We start from the raw sequence: 20,084 nt of genomic DNA on the forward strand, positions 1-20,084 counted from the left end.
ACTGGTGGTACAGCCCCCCAAACCACTCTGCAATCTCAAGATAAGCTACCACTGTGCTTTGACTGCAGCAACGTGGGATGAGAAGGCACTCCCTGTCTCTGACTGGAATTCTGGCACTTCGAGCCACAGCCTGATCTGGGAGGTACCAGGACAGTACAAGCTGGAGAGCACAGGAATGGCATGGCTGGAAGAGAAAGTTTCAGGATCGCCTCACCTCAGTTGTGGCCGGAGTGGAAAGTTTGCTGGCTAAATTCATTTATCTCGTTGTCTATAAATAATGACCCTAAGTGAAGAGCCCCTTGAGCTCTCAAGGATGACAGCAAGCTGTTGTCTCTCTGAGCTGGGATGCCTCTCAAAGTAAGCTTTTTGAAGTTCACTGCTGATAGATGTCAAAGAAGAGGAGCCCTTTCTGGGACAGATCATCTGCTGAGAGCCAACAAAAGGGACAGGTGAGTATTTCACTGAAGGAGAGAAGGTCTCTGAGCGTGCAACTGAGTTTAGAAACCTCCCCTTCAATACCTCTCTGTAAGTTTCAAATGAACCTTGCCATTCTCAAACCTTTAACTAAGTCACTGCATTTGATTGTGTCAAATTGGCTAACGGTTAAGTGCTGATTAAATACTACTTAGAAACATACAACCAAGCCTTGTGATTTATCTTACAAGTATTAATAAACCCCAAATAGCTGCTAAAACTAGAGTTGTGTAAAAATCAATTGGTGGCACATTAACACCGAGCTGTTTTCCCTGAGCACTTTACCTTCAAACACTCTTTTTGACTAAGCAATGCTCATTTATCTCTACTGATCATTTATTGCCTTTCGGGGACACTCTGCCACTAGTCTAAGGGCTTGGGCTTCACACAGCTTCACTGTACTATTAAATGGCTTATCATTTTTGCAGACAAATCCTGCCACTCCTACAGCTCTGGTTTATGTGGAGGAGGTAACCTACATCAAAAAGAGGTTCAGGACTCTAGGAACGGATCTTTCCCCTGATATGAAATGGTGAACAGCAACCAACAAATTGTTAGTAATAGTAGATGGTACCTGAAACACTGTAATAGTCTGGAATACTATCCTTATGATTACGATGGCTGTGGACCACACCGAACAGGTCTGATTCCTATTGGTGGTTTGGCACAACTGGATGCGTCCCTAATTCAAGATATTGCCATCTGTACAGAATGGATGGCAAGCAGTCAGAACCAAACCATTCAGCATATCACCTCAGGGGCTTCTTTGGCTATTATGTGGATGGTTGGCATGCCAGTGTAAGGGTCTGTCATCGTTAACCACTTGAAGGCAATAGCTGTCTACCACCAAACCAGAACATAGGTCAGAAAAGCAAAGTTAAGAAAGTGCACCAGCTTTTGGTGCAGAGCCTGAAATAAGGCGATCACACAATCTGGAGGATATCAGTCTGGACATGGTGAAGCAAGTTCGGTGTTGGGGATCAGAATCAACTCTCGGAAAGGCTCCTTGTACAGAGGAGTAGGATGAGGGCAACAGTTCGATCAGCTCCTCAGCTGCTGTCAGTTGAAGCCCCAGATCTTACAACCTCACACTACAACAGAGGTAATGTAAAGGCTACCGATAGATGGAATAATGGTTTATAGAAGTCTACATGGAGCAGACAAATGATGTCTTGGATGGTTTGGTTATGATTGCCCAATGTGTTTGGTTACATCCCAACCAGTGGCACCCTTGCACTGTGGATACTGACAGGATGCTGCAGCCTGTGATGTCCTGAGACAACCTTGAAGAACCAGAGATCAACACTTACAGCTATTTCACCCATTGCATACTGCATGTTCTTAAGCAGTCCTTTTCTTATCACAGTCATGTTTTCATTTCTCTGAGAAGAAGCTCTTTGGAAAGTACTACTTTTTAGATGAGCTGCTGGTGGGAAAAAAAAATGCATTTAATCAGCTTGAAATGAGCCTATGTTTTCAAAATCTGCCTACTTCTTGGCTCTTTGAGTGTCAGTAGCTACACATTTCTGAGTACAGAGCTCGTCAATCTTTAGTTCAGGGGCAGCCACAAGTTTCCTTCAGAAATAAACCACAGAGGCCTTTTGCACATCCCATCTGGTGTCCTCACTAAAGGACATCTCTGTCTTTGTCCATCCCTTCAGGGGACCTCACGTCCCTAGGTTCTGTCCCTTAGTCTCTGACTGCAGGGGGGCGCTGCGAACCAGGAGAGCTATGACAGTAAAGGGAGAATAGTAAAGCCATGTGGAATGCAGGGGCCAAAGACAGTGGTTTCTTACACCTGGAGGAAAGACAGAGCCACCTTCTCTCTGTGGGCTTTCCCAGAAGTGCAGTTAACATGAACTACAAGGGGCTTCCTACCTCACCCCAACTCGTGGATTTCACACAAAAATCCTTGACATCGAAGAATCATTTCTGTGCTATAGCGTGAAGATTTCAGGATCCTGAAAAAAATATGATGTCTGCAAGCAACAGGACCTGAGTGGTTGCACTGGTGGTTTCAGAAGAGGCAGCCTCAGCTGTCCTTGCTGACTCGGGGCTCCAAATTCTGCTTTCCAGAGGTAGCCGAGGGACTGTGCTCGGGCTGCTACAGCGGGGGGAGGCAGGAGAAGAGAACGTGGGCCAGTGAGGGGCCTGTCCAGGCTCAGCAGCAGCAAGTGCCTGTGGCCGCCTATGCGCAACTGGCCGCAGTGTGGGGTGGCTGGATGGCCTCCGCCTCACCTCACTCCCTCCCACCCAGCTTTTATTCTGAAAGGAGCCGCCTAGCACTCGGCAGCCCATCTTCCTCCCTGCCTCGGCCCACCCTGGCCGCCTGGATGAACTCCGGCCGTCCCCTCTCCCCGCCTCTCCCTTCTTGGGGCCCGGCCCGCCGTGACCTGACCACGGCACCCCGGGAGGCCATCTTCCATCCTGCCGCGTAGCGAGGCAGAAGAAAACACGCTGCTACAGGGAGCCTGGCTCGCTGCCATCGAGTTTGCTTCTTTAATCTGGTGCAGTTCACACTGGAGAGTGGGGCCCCAGCCTGGGCATCTGTCCCAGCAGCCAGTGGTCACTTTACTTTCTGGAAGACCTGAACACAGACCTCGTCTTCGGCCGTCATGCGCTGGGGAAAGGAGAAAGAGGAATTCAGGCTGCAGCCCTGTGTCCTCCCGCTGAGTCTGTGCAGGTCATCCCGAGGGTAGGAAGGGCCGCAGCTGCTGCTGCGTAACTTTAACTTTTGAACCCTGGCGGCGGATGTTTATGAGAAGTGGCCATTGCTCCTGAGGAGCTGGGGCGAAGCCTGAGAAGAGCTGGAAGGAGGCTGCCCAGGTTCACCAACAGCTCACAGCACTTGTGCTGTGTCCCCCCCCCAACCACCAGGCAAGCTGCATGGGCCCTTCCTCACCAGGTGCAGCCGGTCTCCCTCCAGCCAGTGCCGCCAGCCGCGGTTCCTCTTCTCCCCTAGCTGCTCACATACCAGCTGGTCGCCCTCCCAGAAAACAGTCGTCTGAAAAAAAGCAGAGGGGAAGACGTGGACCCAACAAAAGCAGTACAGATTTCCAGTGATGACACTGAGTGCTCCTGCCACATTTTCAAACGTGGTCCCTGATAGAGTTGGTGTCTCTTGGGTGGCTCCTTGGGACTGATGCTCTCTGTGGCAAGCTCTAGTACCCTTGTGGATCCCAAAGCACCAGGTCTGGCTGTGTGTTGCTTGCCCCCCTCGCAGGGAGCAATATACTTACAGATCCCATACCTCCAGACCTGCGGGGCAGGCCAGCTCTGTGCTGGGCTCTCACTTTACTTGTAAACTAAAAGCCAGGCAAGTCCCTGACATTCTGGTTCATCCCAGTCACCATCATCTAGCCCCGCTGGGGATCCTCACCTGGCACTTGCGCCCATCTACGGGTCCCAGGTCTTCCTCAAACTGGACCCCCAGGTCAAAATCCATGACGTAGTCCCGCAGGGAGGTGATCGTGCGGATGACCATGTGGTCTCCCGTGTGGATGATCTCTTTGTCAGGCTTCAGCAGGCAGACCACCTTGCGCAGGACCACGTTGATATCTGGAGCATGAAATGGAGGGAAAACGTGTGGGCTGCCCAGGCTCCTCCACTCTTTGGACAGGGGGCTCCAGCTCCAGGGATGCCTCCTCTCCCCCTCCCACCAAAAGTGATAGTCTCAGACGGAATGACCGAAGGGTTGGTTACCCAAGCCCCTTCCTCCCATTCCCAGGTCCCACGAACTGACATTTTTGGAGACAAAAAGGAGTAAGAGGGAAGAACGAGGGAGGAGTTACCCAACGCGCGCAGGTAATTGTCCATATTCTCCTGGGAGACGAAGCGGTAATAGCCGCTGAGGTTGGGCACCATCCCGAGACAGAGCACCTAGCCGGTGGCTGCGAGGAGTGGGGAAGCGCTGCCCGGCGCGGAGCGGAGCGGAGCGGAGCGGGGCGGGCACGACAAGCTGAGGGCTCCTCGCCGAACTAAGAGTCCCGGCGGGCCCGTCCCTGCTCCAGCACCTCCGCCTCGGGGCGGGAGAGCTGTGAAGCACCCCCGCCCTCCGCCCGCCTCCCGCCCGCAGCCGAGGCCGCCGCTCCCGCAGCCCCGGTCCGTGACGTCATGCTGCAGTGGCGGGGCGGGGCCGCAGCGGAGCCGCCGAGCCGCCGAGCGAGGGCGTGGGCCGGGCCGGGCCGGGCCCGCCGCTGTCCAGCACCGCCGGGCGGGCCGGGAGCAGCAGCCGCCGCCGCCGCCGCCGCCGCCGCCGCTATGGGAGGCCGTCGGCCCCGCGCAGCCGTCCTGCTGCCGCTGCTGTGCCTCTGGGCCGCGCTGCCCGGCGGCTGCCCCAACAAAGGTGAGCGGAGCGCCGCGGGCACGGAGCGCCGCGGTCCGAGCGGTCGCGCTGCCGCCGCTGTCAGCCGGCAGTCCCGGCGGGGGGGCTCCGGGTGCCCCGGCTCCGGGGCTCGCTCTGCCCTTTCAGCGCCCTCATCATCCTTTCCTGTGCCGGCCCCATCTCCTACCACCTCCCTTTTCAACAGTCTTTGATTTTGACATCCTCTTCTCATTTGCCCCCTTTCCACCCACTTGGCTCGCTTCGTGTCAGTTCTTGCCGTGTGTGTGGAGCAATTCTCCCGTAGCATGCCGAGAGGGAGTGCGGTGCACCTCCACAGACCCCTCTGCTCCCTGAAGCACATCCCCCATCTCCATCTTCTCATTCCAGCCCATGCGTCTAGAACGTGTCAATAGGAAATGTTGCAGCAGTTACGTGTTATCTGTGCAGGTGGCTTATATAAAACAGTGCTTTATGGGCTAAATAGGGGAAAAAAAGAGAAAAAAAAAAAAAGGAAAAAAAAAGAAAAAAAGAAAAAAAAAAAAAGAAAAAAAGGAAAAAGAAAGACCAAACCCAAGCGCTGCAGCTCTAACATGCTGGATGCAGATGTTCTCAGAACACACAGAGTGGCAGAGAAGGATGTAGGTTACTAGATCTGGGGCTGCAGACACAGGCATGAGAAATTCATTTTCAGCTAATGAGAAGATCATCTGTTGGGGTGGGGGAACCTGAAACATGCAAGAGATGCAGGGGCCATCGGGGATGCAGCAGCTTGATGTGCTTTCCATGCTTGGGGGCTACAAACAGGATGCAGCACAATGCTCTGTGTGCGCTGGTACCAGCAGGGGCATTTATTTGTGCTGCTCTGGTGCTGGTAGGACCGGTTGCGAAGCCAGGCCCCTCATGGTCTGTATTTTTTCTCTTTGTGAATTGACACTCTGAAGCACGTACACATCCTTGGCAGCTGATTTTAGCTTTACAGGAGCTTTCTTGAAGATGGTATGAGCCTGCATCCTAAGAATACCCCCCAAATGTGTTTCTAATCCCCAAGAAATAATTTCCTAAGAAATCAAATTGGTGATTCCCAAGGTGCAAGTGGATGCAGCAGAAGATTTCTGTCTCACCCACCAGCTTGTTACCCCAGCAACGGGGTGTATTTGGCATTGGTAGTTATGGGTTCCCACCTCCTCGGAGAGGTGCGCAGACTGGGACTGACACGGTAGGATCTGGTGAGGGCAGTGGAGGGATGGGGCAAAACACGGGTGCTTGTACACAGGAAAGAATCCTCCTGCATACTGAGCAGGGTGGATATTTTTCTGGATTTCCTACGCAGTGCTTTATAATCTTAATCGATACGGTGGAAGAGAAATGCCAGCCCACACCTGGCTGCTCTGCCTGCTGGCACATCCCTGCTCAGATTGCAGTCCCACCACTGGCCCACCCAGCTCCAGCAGCACCCCTTGGTGCTGAAGTACAGAAGAGGCTATTGATTGTAGGGGATGTTGTCCCTCTTGAGTCAACACGCACGCCATGGCGGTGTGTGCTGCAGAGGATGAATTCACATATTGGAAGTAGTGCCCTTGAGGGGAGAGGCTCTGCATCCTGCTCTCTACCAGCTCTGAGCCATGCTGTGTGCAGAGTGTCGCTTGGTTGTAATAAATCTTGTTCTCCAGGGGGTGGGAGAGTGGGGGATTATCTGGGAATGGGGTTTGTAACTAGGACATGTAATATAATCTCTGAGGCCCATTTGGCAGGGAGTGGGCATGGGGGAGGGGTTCTTAATTTATAACGATTTTACTTCTCTCCCCTCCGCCCTTTCCCTCCTTTATTTCTCCTTTTCCCTGCCCTGGAGCCTATGTGATAAAGATTAATTTGCTATTTCTGGGCCTGTGACATTTTTCAGAGCCTCCGGCTGGCTGCTGCCTCCATGCCAAGCCTGGCTGGGCTACAGCCAATGGAACAGCAAGGAGGGGCCAAAGGAATATGGTGCCCACCATGGAGTGGGGAAGGAGGAAGCAAGGGGCTCAGCAATTTGTTTTACATGTGGGGTGGCTGACTGGACGTGTACCTGGGGGCACGTGTGTGGATCCTTGCCCTTAGTACAGAGGGTAGAAGGAATGAATGATAATGGGTGAATGCAGCTCTTGTCTTCTGGGGACATCCCGATGGAAGGTGTCTCCTGGATCCTTTACTTATGACTTCAGTGATCTAAAGCATTTAGCATTTGGAATCTCTCCCCAGAATCGGAATACTTATGCCTCTGGATTTCATTTTTTTAAACGATGCCAGCTTTCCAGGGTACACAGATATCCTTCTACACGCTTCTAACAAGAGAGTACTGAGGAGCTGAGAAGAAACATGTTGTTTTTGATGGCATCTTCCAAGAGAGGTAGAATAGAACTGAAGAAAAATAGCTTCCTCTTCCCAGTCTCTCTTAGCCTTTGTTCTAGAGATGGAGGTGGGGAGGGGTGGTTGCTAAATGCCTCTGCATGATATTCTGCTCTTTTTCTACTGAGCCTGTCATTTTGGCTAATACTTTCCCGTGCTCCATCCCTTCCCCAAACTCACCTCAGCAAATAAGCACAAACCCTGGATTGAAGCTGAATATCAGGGCATCGTCATGGAGAATGACAACACAGTCCTACTCAACCCACCGCTGTTTGCACTGGACAAAGATGCTCCTCTGCGCTATGCAGGTAGGTTGGTGCCAGCTCTGGGGAGGTTGGGAGCAGGAAGAGACCTCCAGGGAGGCAGAGGCAGGACCGCATTCATCCCCACACTAGATTCTGTTCAGGAAATGATCGCCTCTAAACCTTGTTCCAGAGAAGGTCCCTGGTGTAGTCTAGAGCCAATTTGGGCATAGCTTGATTTAGGATCCTGTGAGCTGTTTCCCTTATAAGAGGAACTGAGGGTGGAGCCAGCTACTTTTTGACGCAGTTCTGCTATTTTCAAAGATCACATGCACAGCTCTGTGTCTGTGAGGACTGAAGGAAGCTGCTAGGGCACACTTCCTTGGCAGTTCCACATCCCTCACAAGAAGCACAAGTCCCTGAAAGTACAGATGATGCTTTGATGCTTTTTTGAGGTTTGTATTCCTAGTACTTGCTTAGACCATGCCTCAGATGCTGCACTCCTGCCACCTCCATCAGCTCTGGTAGAGGAACAGGGGTCCTGTGAGCTGAACTTTAGGAATTAGGTGATCTTATCTGTAATTCCGAGAGGAAATGTACCCATCCTGTGTGGGATGGATGAGACATCATGGAGCTTCATGTTTTGGATGTCTGTCTGAAATGCACAACCTGCTTTGCCTCCCTGTGGGATGGAGAGTCAAACTAATAACTAATACTTGAATGTATAGCCCTAGCACGTATAGTTTAAACCTGTAACCTCAAGCCTTTCTTGGTGCTGAGCAAGACTACTTCTTGTGGGGTTGGTCTCCGGTAGAGGGCAATCTACACCATTAATGGTTGTAAACTGCTAGGGGGAACTCGTAGTGAACTAGAACTGCTCCAAAATGAGAGGTGGTAATGAGGGAGAAAGGAGAGTTTAAGTTAGAAAGGAATAAAATATGGCAGTGGAAAGCAAGGAGGCATATTGTACTCTACTCGGTCCTCTTCATTCTCCTCTTCCTCTCTGCCTGTGGGCGCCAGGTGAGATCTGTGGCTTCAGGATACATGGGGCAGGGGTGCCCTTTGAAGCTGTGATACTGGATAAAGCTACAGGGGAGGGGCTGATCCGGGCCAAGGAACCAGTGGATTGTGAAGCACATAAGGAGCACACATTCACCATCCAAGCTTATGACTGTGGAGAAGGACCTGATGGAACCAACACTAAAAAATCACACAAGTAAGTACATGCAGTCATAGCTGCATGTTACAAAATGTGATCTGTCACAGAAGTGCAAATGAAGAATGCAGTGGGAGCTCTTCCCATTGCCATAATTATTATTCTCTAGCCTTGATGCTTTAATTCAGCATGTGAATAAGACTCAAACAAAACGGTAACGGTCCTGTTCACTAGCTGAGTCACACAGTTAATACACCAGAAGCAAGGGCTGCTTGACTGCTGAGTCTGAGTGATGCCTTACGTTGCTGTACACAGGGAAAAGGTCCAGATGACATTAACACCCTTTTTCTCTGGGATGGAAAACCACTGTATAAACTTTTGTATGTGAACACTGCTGTTTTGAAACCCCAATCTTTTTACTTGCTCTTGCCTTTGATATCTAGAAGTCAGTCTGGTATACAAAGTTACTTACTCTAAAATCTAGGTGGTGTATGGCTCCTAATCAGCTAATCAGTTCTTACTGATGTTTCTCTGCCTCAGGGCCACAGTGCATGTTCGAGTAAATGATGTGAATGAGTTTGCTCCCGTCTTTGTGGAAAAGTTGTATCGTGTCGCAGTGACCGAGGGAAAGCTGTATGACCGCATCTTGCGTGTGGAGGCTATTGATGGAGACTGCTCACCACAATACAGCCAGATCTGTTACTATGAGATCCTGACCCCCAATATTCCCTTTCTGATTGACAATGATGGTAAGAATCTGAACCTACCATGAGTACACTTCCCCTTTTGTGCTCTGCTCTCTCTCTCCCAGTCCCATTTGCTGGCAGAGCTGAGATACGTGTGCTCTGATTCCTCTAGCACTGCTAATCTCTCTGTCCTTGTGCAGAGACACAGCAGCCATTTTGTGGGATGCTACTGCATATTACAAAGTGGCACTGTGGGAGAACTCAGCCTCTTTTTGGATGTTTCTGTAGTTGATAAAAAGTAGAGTTGTTTTTAGAAGCAACCTGTTTGAGGAGACTTTCTTCTCCATTGATTTATTTATTTTGCTAACCAGGGAACATTGAAAACACGGAGAAACTTCAGTACAGTGGAGATCGTGTCTACAAATTCACAGTAACAGCCTATGACTGTGGAAAAAAGCGGGCATCTGATGATGCAGAAGTGGAAATCCAGGTGAAACCCACCTGCAAGCCCAGTTGGCAGGGTATGAAACCTACAGACACAGTTATGTCTTCCCTTTATGTCAATCTACTCTGTCCTACTTACTGAAAATATTTGTATATATGTATATAAATTTGTATACACATATATGGTTAAATTCTGTCACCAAAGCAGTGATTGCATCTAAGGTATCACAAAGCTACTGGAAGGCAATTCTAACAGAGGAAAATTATTTCCTTGATTACTGTGAACTTCTTCGTATTTGATAAGGCTCATAGATTGTATTCATAGAATCACAGAATTATAGAATGTCTTGGGTTGGAAGATCATCTAAATTCCAATACCCCTGCCACAGGCAGGACTGCTCCCCACTAGATCAGGCTGCCCAGGCACCTGTCTAACCTGGCCTTGAACACCACCAGGAATGGGGCAGATGTGGATTGCTTTGGGGGCTGCTCATCTTGAGGAACTTTGGTTTTTCCAGAGGTGATGTGTGTTTACAAACTGATTTACACCAGTAGAGCTAAGGAGAAATCAACACAGCTAAATATCTACTCAGTCTTATAAAGAGAGGTTGAAAATCGAGAGAGTGATGCTACAGTGACACTAGCTATAGAAGATGAGAATTTGGGCTCTCTATGCTTCCAGGAAGCTTTCCCTTGCACTGATGCCAGCTGCATAAAGTTGATTTTCAATGCTGAAAGGGCCAAAAATCTCTGTGTTTATGGACTGGTACATAGATGCCACTCGTGTGCACCAAGTTTTCTGGCGTTGGGTCCTTGGCAGGACCTAACCCCTGTCCCTCTCATGCTTCTTCATTAGGCTGGAACAAGAGGATTGAGTACACACCGGGTGCAGGCAGCCTCGCACTGTTTCCCAGCATTCACCTGGAGACCTGTGATGAGCCCCTGTGGAATATCCAGGCCATGGTGGAGCTGCAGACAAACCATGTGGCTAAGGGCTGTGACCGGGATAACTACTCTGAGAAATCACTACGCAAACTCTGTGGTGAATTGATTCTTTCCTACCCATTTCCCCAAAGGAATTGAGAACAATATCCTTGCGCCTCACACAGCAGACCTTCTGGGACATATTCCTCCTGCTTGCTGTGGTCAGCAGCTGTGAGGACACCTAGCTCAAAGGCTGTGCTGAGGGACAGTGAGCACCCTGCCTGTATTTGTAAGGGGCCCCCTGTGCTTTCCTTACTGGGAAGCCAGAGGTTTCTGTGTGGTGTCTCATTATGCAGAGTCTGTGGGACTTCCTTCACACAAATGGAAAAATCACCATCCTTCTCTAAATAAGAGGAGGCCTATAGGCCATTCTTCTCTCTGCACTCTGGGATATTACAATAAGCTTTATACCACCCTTTTCTTCTGTGCCCCAGTCCCCTGACTTCTCAGACTTCTGTGCTCCTGTCTCCTGACTCCTTCTGTTCTTGGTAGGTGCTGCCTCAGGAGAGATTGACTTGCTGCCTGTGCCTAGCCCCACAGCAAACTGGACTGCACGGCTCTCAGTGCACTACAGCCAGGACAGCAGCCTCATCTACTGGTTCAACGGCAGCCAGGCTGCCCAAGTGCCTGTCATGAACGGGCTGAATGCCCATGAGGGGCTGAGTGACCACTTCACCCTGTCTGTGTGGATGAAACATGCTGTGGTGCCCAGCAAAGGCAGGCGGGAAGAGGAGACAGTGATCTGCAGTACAGTACAGAGTGGTGAGACACTTTTCCTGGGGAGGTGACACCGACTTGTTAGAAGGCATTGTCCCTGAAGGTGGAAATCCCCATGTCCCAAAGTAGGGCCCTCCACATAGCTTCTTCTGGGAGCATTCGAACCCACTGTGAACACAGGGTGCTGAGTGCCAGTCATGCAGGCTATTGTGTATCTTTGGGCTCTGGCTAATGAGACTGCTTTTAAGTGTGATGCATAATGCCTTGTGTTTGTCCCCTGGCAGAGGATGGCTACTCACATTACTCTCTGACTGTGCATGGCTGCCGAATTGCTTTCCTCTACTGGCCATTGCTGGAGAGTGCAAGACCTGTGAAGTTCCTCTGGAAGCTTGAGCAGGTGATTTAGTGTTTACCTCTTTCCAATGTTCTTTCTCCTCCTTCCCCTTGCTGACTCCTTCTTCTGCTGTCTACCACAGGTCTGTGATGATGAATGGCACCATTATGCCCTCAACCTCGAGTTTCCAACTGTCACACTCTACGTGGATGGTGTCTCTTATGACCCTGCCCTCATTCATGACAATGGCCTCATTCATCCCCCACGGCCAGAACCCTCACTCATGATTGGAGCTTGCTGGACCGGTGAGTCCTCACTCCCTGAGCCTTACTCTTCTTATACAGGCAAATGGAAGTGAAGGGAGAGCCAGAAGAGGTGAAAAATGCTGTCTATTACTAAATTATTCAAAATGCATTGCAGCCATCATGTCTCCATGGCACCAAAACCATTCTGGCTCCTTCCCTCCTTATGAACTAAGCCATAATATTATGCCATGGTAATAATAGCTTGGGTTTGAGTGTCAGTGGCAGCTTCCTGGGCAGCAGTAGTAGAACATGTGATGCTTAACTAGCTTTCATGCAGTGGAGAGTTGAAACTCTGGACATCATTCAGGTGATGGCCTTTCCATCAAAGCTCTTTACCAGAGAGCAGGGGTATTATTTATACCGCTGAGTGTGTTGATGGTGATTTGTGTGTTGTGAGGTTCTATACAGAGAAGTCACAAATGATTCCATACAGAAGTTGGATTGGAGGATAATGATCAGATTAGGAACATACTTAAGCCACTAATGGATTAAAACTGGTTCTGTGGAGATGTAAGACTACATTGGCCAGGTCTTTCAGTATTCCTACAAGACTGGAGCAGGACAGAACTAAGGAATTTGCTTGCTCCTTGCCTACACTCCAGCAGAAATTGCTAGCAAGAAATTGCTAGCTAGCTTTATTGTAGTCCTGCTTTTTCCTGCTCAGGGATCTCCCCACAGCTTGATTCTCTCTATTGGTCTTTTGTGATCAACGAACATTAAGCAACTTGAATCACCCTCCTGAAGCTGCCTAAGTTTCAAAGGGATGCTCAGAAAGTGGTTAACTGAGAACATGGCAAGGACTGTGCTCCATAAATGGAAATCACTTAATTCCTGGAATAGATATTGTTGGGAAAGGAGGAAAAATAAACCCTTTATTTTCTTCTTGTATTAGATACAGTCTCATCATCCCCTTCATGAAAGGGACACCACTCTTTCATCTGTGGAATGCTATCTCTCAGGTTGAAGGGCGTACGGCTTTGCATGAGTCCAGAGCTGTTCTTTTGTCCAGCATTGGCTGATGCAGGCACTTAATGTAGATACTTGCCTGATCCTGTAATTGCCCTCTTCCAATGTGTAATTGCTCGTTCTCCTTTTGCAGAGGAGAAAAACAAGGAGAAAACCAAAGGAAATGATAATTCCACAGATACTGTACGAGGTAGGGAAAAGAAAGAAGGTGGTTCTCTTCTTTTTACTGTGCATGACTATATCACTTCTTGCATGGTGCCTTCCTCATGCAGCTCCTTGATCTTGTCCATCCACCTCCCACCATCTTGGGAGGAAATCCCTTATTTTCTGGCAGATTGATCCTTGATACCTTGATGTTGGTAGAGCATGACAATACTGATAGGACTACATCCTGCTTTGAGAAATAGAGTATGCTTTTCATGTGGAGAAAGTGTCCTCATGTCTGGTCATTAAAGCTGGTCTCTGAAGAACACAGTAGCCATTGGAGACATCAGGAGATGTCACCTCATCCCTAACTATCTGTGGAACATACAGTTTCTTTTAAAAGCCCTCACAGGAGTGAGAAGGGGACAAGAAATTGTTTCCATCTGGCATTCAGCAGTGTGGCAGAAACTTCTCTATGCTACCTACCTGTCACTACCCTGGTCTTTCTGTTGGTCTTTCCTCCATCTGGAATTCAAAAAATTATCATCTGCAGTATCGTTCATCTTTTTGTTATCTTTGCTTTTCCATGTCCTGTGCACCCCTCTGTTCTCTCCTACCTCTCCTAACATCTGTATGTACCTCACACTGTTGCTGTCGTTGTCTTTGCTCTTCCATATCCTATGCACTCCTCCATCTCTGTCTACCTGAACAACTGTGTGTCCCTCACATTTTTTTGTTGTCTTTGTTTTCTTCCTCACCATGTCTCTCACACCCTCCACGTCCCATGTTTCCCTCAGGAGATCCTCTGTTGATACACCACTACTTCCATGGTTACTTGGCTGGCTTCACTGTGCGCCCTGGTAGCTTGGAGAGCCGGGAGGTTATTGAATGCCTGTATGCCTGCCGTGAGGGGCTTGATTACAGTGACTTCGACAGTCTGGGCAAAGGGATGAAGGTACGCCCATCTGCCCAACTTGCATGGGTCTCTTCCACTCTCCTCCCTAGCCTTGCTTCCCTGGACTTTGCCTGCTCTGCCACCTCAGATAGCTCCCTGTCTTTCTCCTTTGTGTCTCTCTTAGCTTAGGGTGTTGGCATTTGCTAAGGAATCCTGAGTATTTTCTTCTTGTTCACCTGTAGGTTCATGTGAACCCCTCTCAGTCCTTGCTTACTTTGGAGGGTGATGATGTGGAAACTTTCAACCATGCTATCCAGCATGTCGCTTACATGAATTCCCTGCGCTTTGCTACTCCTGGAGTCCGGCCGCTCAGGCTCACTACTAATGTCAAGTGAGTAGATAAAGCAGCACTTCTGCCTAGGTTCGGCAAGAGAAATACCTCTCTTTTGACTAAAATTACACTCCCTCACTTTGTATCTAAATTCTAACTGGTGGTCTTGAAATGGGTGAGTGTATTCTTGAAAATAACTATGAAATTATCCAATTGGGTACTTTAATACTGGTTTCCTAAGGTCCTAGGGAACAGAAATTCTGCCTTTGCTGATGGTGTTCCAGGCATGTGGGCTGTTTTTAATTTTCTCTGTGGTGTGTGGATGTGAACAAGTCACCTGAAAGCCAGTGATTCCTACTGCACCTCTCTGTCTTGCACAGCAGGCCACGGGGAATCTTTTACAACTACCACGAAAAAATATTCCCTTCACTGACCGTAATAGGCAGGAAACAGTCCTGTGAAATGTTGGTGGAACCTTGGGCTAATACTGATGCTTTCTGTTTCTCTCCTTCAGGTGTTTCAGTGAAGAATCATGTGTCTCCATTCCTGACGTGGAAGGTTATGTTGTGGTGCTACAGCCTGATGCTCCCCAGATCCTGTTGAGTGGCACTGCCCACTTTGCTCATCCTGCATCAGACTTTGAGGCTCCTGATGGAGTCCCCCTTTTCCCCAACCTCCAGATCACCTGCTCTATTTCTCACCAGGTGGAGGCCAAGAAGGATGAGAATTGGCATGGTACTGGTGAGTGGAGTACAGAGAGAAGTAGAGACAAAATGGAAAGACCTGCAAGTTGCCATTCTGCAGAGGAAGGAGAGCTCATAGTTGTACTCGAAACAGGAGAGGAGAGTTTACAAATACAGAAGCAAGACATTGTCTGTTAATATGTAGGCTAATCAGTTCTTATCCCTTTCTGCTCCTCCCTGTACTTTTTCAATCCAGCCAGTTCCTTGCCTCACTCTCTTCTCCTTTTCTCATGCTCCTCATTCCTAATCCCCTTGACATTTTACCTACATTTCCCTTTACTGAATCCATCACCAGATGTCCTTCCTGGCTGTTCTCTCTCCACTCCTGCGCTTCTTCCTGCTTCCCTTATTTCTTGTCCCCTCCCAAAGCCACACAAGACAGGGTCAGGTTGGGTATTAGGAAAAGGTTCTAAACTGACAGGGTGGTTGGGCACTGGAACAGGCTCCCCAGGGCAGCAGTCATGGCCTCAAGCCTGTCAGCATTAAAGCAGCATTTGGGCGATGCTTGTAGATATATGGTTTAACAATTAGTTTGCTCTTTGCGGAGTCAGGAGTTGGAACTGATGACTCTCGTGAGTCCCTTCCAGCTCAAGATATTCTGTGATTCTGTGATCTCTTTCTGCATCACTTGTTCCTATGAATTCCCCAGTTAGTTTCCTTATGCCTTAAGTATCTTTTCCCTCAGTTCCCTCCTTCACATTACTTCTCTACACTACATGCTCCATGTCCTTTCACTTAAATTGTACCGCCTCTGCTAACAGGATTTTTTTGCTCATAGTTTTATGATCAGCAGCTTGAGCTTCTTGATGTAGAGAAGGTTGGTCTTGGCCCTGCTGAAAGTAGTTAGTCTTCAAAAGTGCTTGTCATTTTAATTAAGATAAAATCTGAAACTTGGTTACCAGCAGTTGTGAGGAGAGAAAGCTTTCGGAAGCACTCAACATCTGTGAATATATGGTACAATTGTTTGTAATTCTGACACTGCCATTGCCAACAGTCCTTACAGCTGAGATGCGTTACTATGAGCCAGTCCCATAACAGTATGTTGATCTAAAATATAAGACCTTCTTATGTGCATAAATAATGTAATTAGTACCAGAGGGGACTCTTCCAACAAGTAAATAGACTAATGGCGATTTTACTCAAGGGAAGTGCTAGCCAGAGAAAGAAAAGCCATTCCTTATAAGTTCTTCTAAGTGGGTATCACTCTCATGCCTGCCTTTTTTCATGGCTGACTGGCTTTGTGGCCCTGTCTTCTCTCCCTTGGCCTCTCAGTGACAGACACACGTATGTCAGATGAGATTGTACACAACCTGGATGGCTGCGAGATCTCATTGGTAGGAGATGACTTGGACTCAGAGAGGGAATATCTGCTCCTGGATGGGGCATTGCTGCAACAGCGGGGCCTGGAGCTGGTTAACACCTCTGCCTACCTCACTATCACAGGTATGTCCTCTCCTTGGCTGCAGCTGTCTATTTATGCCCCTTTCACTGTCTGTCAGGCATCACTGGGGGAACACTTAACCCAGTGTGTTGGTGTACTTTGTGAGACATAACCATTTGACTAACTCCTGGCTTTTGAAGTCCCAGGCTGTTTCCTTTAGGAAGCTTACTCTTCCAGTACACAGTGCTAGGAACATGGCGTCTAAGCTCTGCTTCAGGCTTGTATCACTCCTCCTTATTTACTCCCATTGCCTATGGGGTCTCATGTTTTCAGATGCCAGTAGTATTTTGCATGATGTACTAGGAGACAGCATATTCCCCAGATTGTGAACTGATGCACTGCTTATATACACTACAGAATTTAACAGGGCACTTTCCCTTCCACGTGCCTTAGCAGTGCTAACTGGGCTTTTACCACAGACAACTCCATCTCTGGTCCTTTCCAAAATTTCTGAACTCAGCCTTGGATTATTCTGTAGCTCCTAGTTGTTAAAGGGTTGATACCAAATGATTTTTAAGCAGGAGCAATTTGATCCCCCTCCAATTCTCTCTTCTTGGACTCAGGGGTTGAGAGCATTGCAGTTTACGAGGAAATACTACGCCAGGTCTCATACCACATCAACCGTGGCGCTGCTCTTTATGAGAGGAAGTTCCACCTGTCCTGCACTGAGATGAATGGACGTTATTCCAGCAATGAGTTTTCTGTTGAGGTACAAGATCAATGCATGCACACATGGGTGTTTATGCATGCATGGTGAGAACACTGAACAGAAATGCACCCAATGTAGACTATCACAGTGAACACAGGGCTGAATATTTCTCACTCTGGTCTTTCTGCAGATGAATGTCCTCCACAACATGAACCAAGCTGCTCATCCCAACCATATGCTGAATTCTCAGCAGTTTATACACCGAGGCCATCATTTACCCCCAGAGCTGTCTGGCCACAGCTTGGCAAGCACCCATAACAGCCCTAGTATGTAACAAATCTTTTGGTTTTATTCTCTTAGGTCGGGACGTTTATGTTCTGATATTCTGTTAGAACTTTGAGCAGGGAATTCCTTTTAGCCTCCATATATGCATTTCATTGAGTTCTTACACTGTTGCCCCACTCTTCATTAGAAAATGGTCTGCAGTATGGGTCAAACTGTGTCTTAGAGCTTGGTGCAACAATCCCCCCGCTCTGGTATACTGCTCTCTTGATACAGCAGCAGTCTGAAATCTCTAACTGAGAAAATCTAAAAAGAACAACTGTAAGCTGGTAGTATTTCATTTGTGCATCTTGCAAAGGTGCTATGCAGGGCTGGGTAATATGATTTCAAAAAGAAGCTTCATCAGCAGGAGTGAGACAGGAGAACCAGGACTGCCACTGCTATAAAAAGAGATGGGAGGTGGTGTATATTTCAGCAAAGGCAGAAAAATACAGGAGAGTGCACCACACAAATAAGGTAAGTATTCCTGCTCCCAAAACAAAGGAGAGAAGCCTGAAAGCTAGGCTAGATATTTGGTGGTTTGCACTGCCAGCCCTGTGCCACAAGCATGACGACAATCTACTTGGCTCTTCTGAGGCTATGAAAGCTCTAGGATCCTATGCTGGGTTTAGCTCCTTGTTAAAGGGAACACAGAAAGTGCCTTTTGTTCTAGCTTTTGCTGCAGCTTCCTGCAGCAGCTTACCCAAAACCGATCCAGTCCTGCAGATGGAACTGAATCACTACAGGGATAGCCTGTAGAGAACACCAAACATCACCCTTTGCTGCACCCTTCCCCAACTCTGCTTCATTGCAGCAGAAGCAAAAGTCCCTACTATAAAAAGCTACCCAGAACAAAAACATGGCATGCTTGAGTTAAATTTTCCAGGAAAGGGGTTTATCTGGGGAGTCAGGGCTTGACCTACAGATCTAGAGTGAAGAGGAGGTGAGAGCTGGGCTGAGACTCTTAGATGAATTTCAACTTTTATCCTGTGGAGAAGCCAGGCTTTGTCTGTGGCATTAAATTAGAAGGCTGTCACAGCAGTCTGTCCCATGTGCAAAAGCACTTGTTTTTTTTCTACTGCTTACAAAGAAATCACACTACGAAAATCATCGTTGTGCCCTTGCAGACTCTCCCCACCACACACCTCTCTCTTTCCCAAGGAGAAGACACAAAGGACTGCTTTACGACATATTCTGGTGACTTCTGAAGCTAAGCAGAGTCTACAGGCAGGTCTGAAGTTAGTGAACACCTAGACACAGACATTCTGGGAAACCTTGAGCAAGGATACAGCAGCAGTAAGAAGGAATCACCTGTACCCAAGGGAGCAGAAAAGTCAGGACATATTCCTACCTAGACCCAAATCCTACATTATGTCCAGCAATCCTCATTCCTGCATGGTGGGTGTGGGTCAGGTCAGAAACACGTTCATGTGAGAGACCGTAACCACATGTTCTCCTTTTTCTTTTTTTCTCTGAAGTGGTTCCCAGTGCAGCCACTATCATCATTGTGGTGTGCGTGGGCTTCCTGGCACTCTTGGTGATCCTGGGCATCCTGCGCATCCACTCACTGCACCGACAGGGAATGGGGCAAGAGGTCCCTGGGGCTGCCGCAGAGGGGCACACAGGCACTGGCAGCAAAGACAGTGACTTGTTCTGGGATGACTCAGCTCTCACCATCATAGTGAACCCCATGGAGGTGAGGAGCAGTCACAGGAACCTGGGCTGGGGGGTGTACAGCTGGGCTGTCAGAACCTTTCTCTTATGATAGTCTCATCTCTCCAGTCCTACCAGAGCTGCCAGGAGAGGGCTGCAGAAAACTGTGAGGGCAGAGCAGGTAAGGGCATGGAGGACGATGATGACAGCAGTGATTTGGAGACACCTGACTCCCCAGACAGCAATGACATGGATGATCGGCACATCATTGGCAAAAATGACAGTGCTCACCGCTATTAGCAGCTTTAAAACATCTGTCCAATGGATCCTCTGAAACATACGGCTGGGAAGAGGAGGTGTCTTTAACTTCCTTTTTCCCCCACCTTGTACATGTTCTCCTCCCTCGTGTCATTTTGCCTCCCATGTTCCTTCGTCTTCTGCCATTCTCATTGTGGACGTTCCCTATGATTGACCCCCCCCATTTGGCTCTCTAGAGACACATATTTGGGCACTTGCACATGACCGTGGCACAGTTCAAACTATGATGACGAAGGAGGGGCTTGGAAAGAACAGAAATGTGGAAAGAGGAGTCAGCCATATGGCTCAGAGTGGGGTCTCTCACAACCCCTCCCCAGATATTATATATATATATATATATTGTATATTTTTTCAATGTTGTTGTTTGAGGTTTATTCTCATTTCATGCAAAACAAAACAATCAAAAAAAAAAAAAAGAAAGAAAAAAAAGAAATATCCCCACAACCAGAACATTGCAGCTTGTGCCACTTTGTAAAATTGTCAATACTCCTGAACTAAATGAATGGTGGTAAGAAGGATGAGGAAGCAAAGTGGATTTTAAAATAAATGGATTTCAAATAAAAGGTTCAGGG

General features: G+C 48.4%; 2 protein-coding genes across 3 annotated transcripts; one reads left to right on the plus strand and one right to left on the minus strand.

The window, feature by feature from the left end:
- Nucleotides 1-2,950: 2,950 nt before the first annotated feature.
- RBP5 (retinol binding protein 5) lies at nucleotides 2,951-4,418 on the minus strand. Its single transcript, NM_001278040.2, has 4 exons — nucleotides 4,266-4,418; nucleotides 3,854-4,032; nucleotides 3,377-3,478; nucleotides 2,951-3,094 (listed from the first exon to the last, which is right to left on the minus strand). Exons 1-4 carry the CDS (start codon nucleotides 4,336-4,338, stop codon nucleotides 3,041-3,043), a joined length of 408 nt encoding a protein of 135 aa, NP_001264969.1. The 5' UTR covers nucleotides 4,339-4,418; the 3' UTR covers nucleotides 2,951-3,040.
- A 107-nt stretch (nucleotides 4,419-4,525) lies between these two features.
- Nucleotides 4,526-20,075, plus strand: CLSTN3 (calsyntenin 3). 2 transcript variants are annotated; one of them, XM_046944593.1, is made up of 18 exons: nucleotides 4,526-4,819; nucleotides 7,369-7,491; nucleotides 8,446-8,641; nucleotides 9,122-9,330; nucleotides 9,639-9,788; nucleotides 10,568-10,753; nucleotides 11,188-11,457; nucleotides 11,697-11,809; nucleotides 11,889-12,051; nucleotides 13,151-13,207; nucleotides 13,959-14,116; nucleotides 14,299-14,447; nucleotides 14,902-15,128; nucleotides 16,403-16,573; nucleotides 17,135-17,280; nucleotides 17,411-17,546; nucleotides 19,020-19,237; nucleotides 19,324-20,075. In XM_046944593.1, the coding sequence occupies exons 1-18, from the start codon at nucleotides 4,588-4,590 to the stop codon at nucleotides 19,492-19,494; spliced, it is 3,075 nt and encodes a 1,024-aa protein (XP_046800549.1). In that variant the 5' UTR covers nucleotides 4,526-4,587; the 3' UTR covers nucleotides 19,495-20,075. The 2 variants fall into 2 exon arrangements, with proteins under 2 accessions (XP_046800549.1, XP_040504793.1); XM_040648859.2 differs by having other exon boundaries at nucleotides 4,695-7,184.
- The last annotated feature ends 9 nt before the right edge of the window (nucleotides 20,076-20,084 follow it).

Source organism: Gallus gallus, chromosome 1 (assembly GCF_016699485.2).
Source record: "Gallus gallus isolate bGalGal1 chromosome 1, bGalGal1.mat.broiler.GRCg7b, whole genome shotgun sequence".
Lineage (NCBI taxonomy): Eukaryota > Metazoa > Chordata > Aves > Galliformes > Phasianidae > Gallus > Gallus gallus.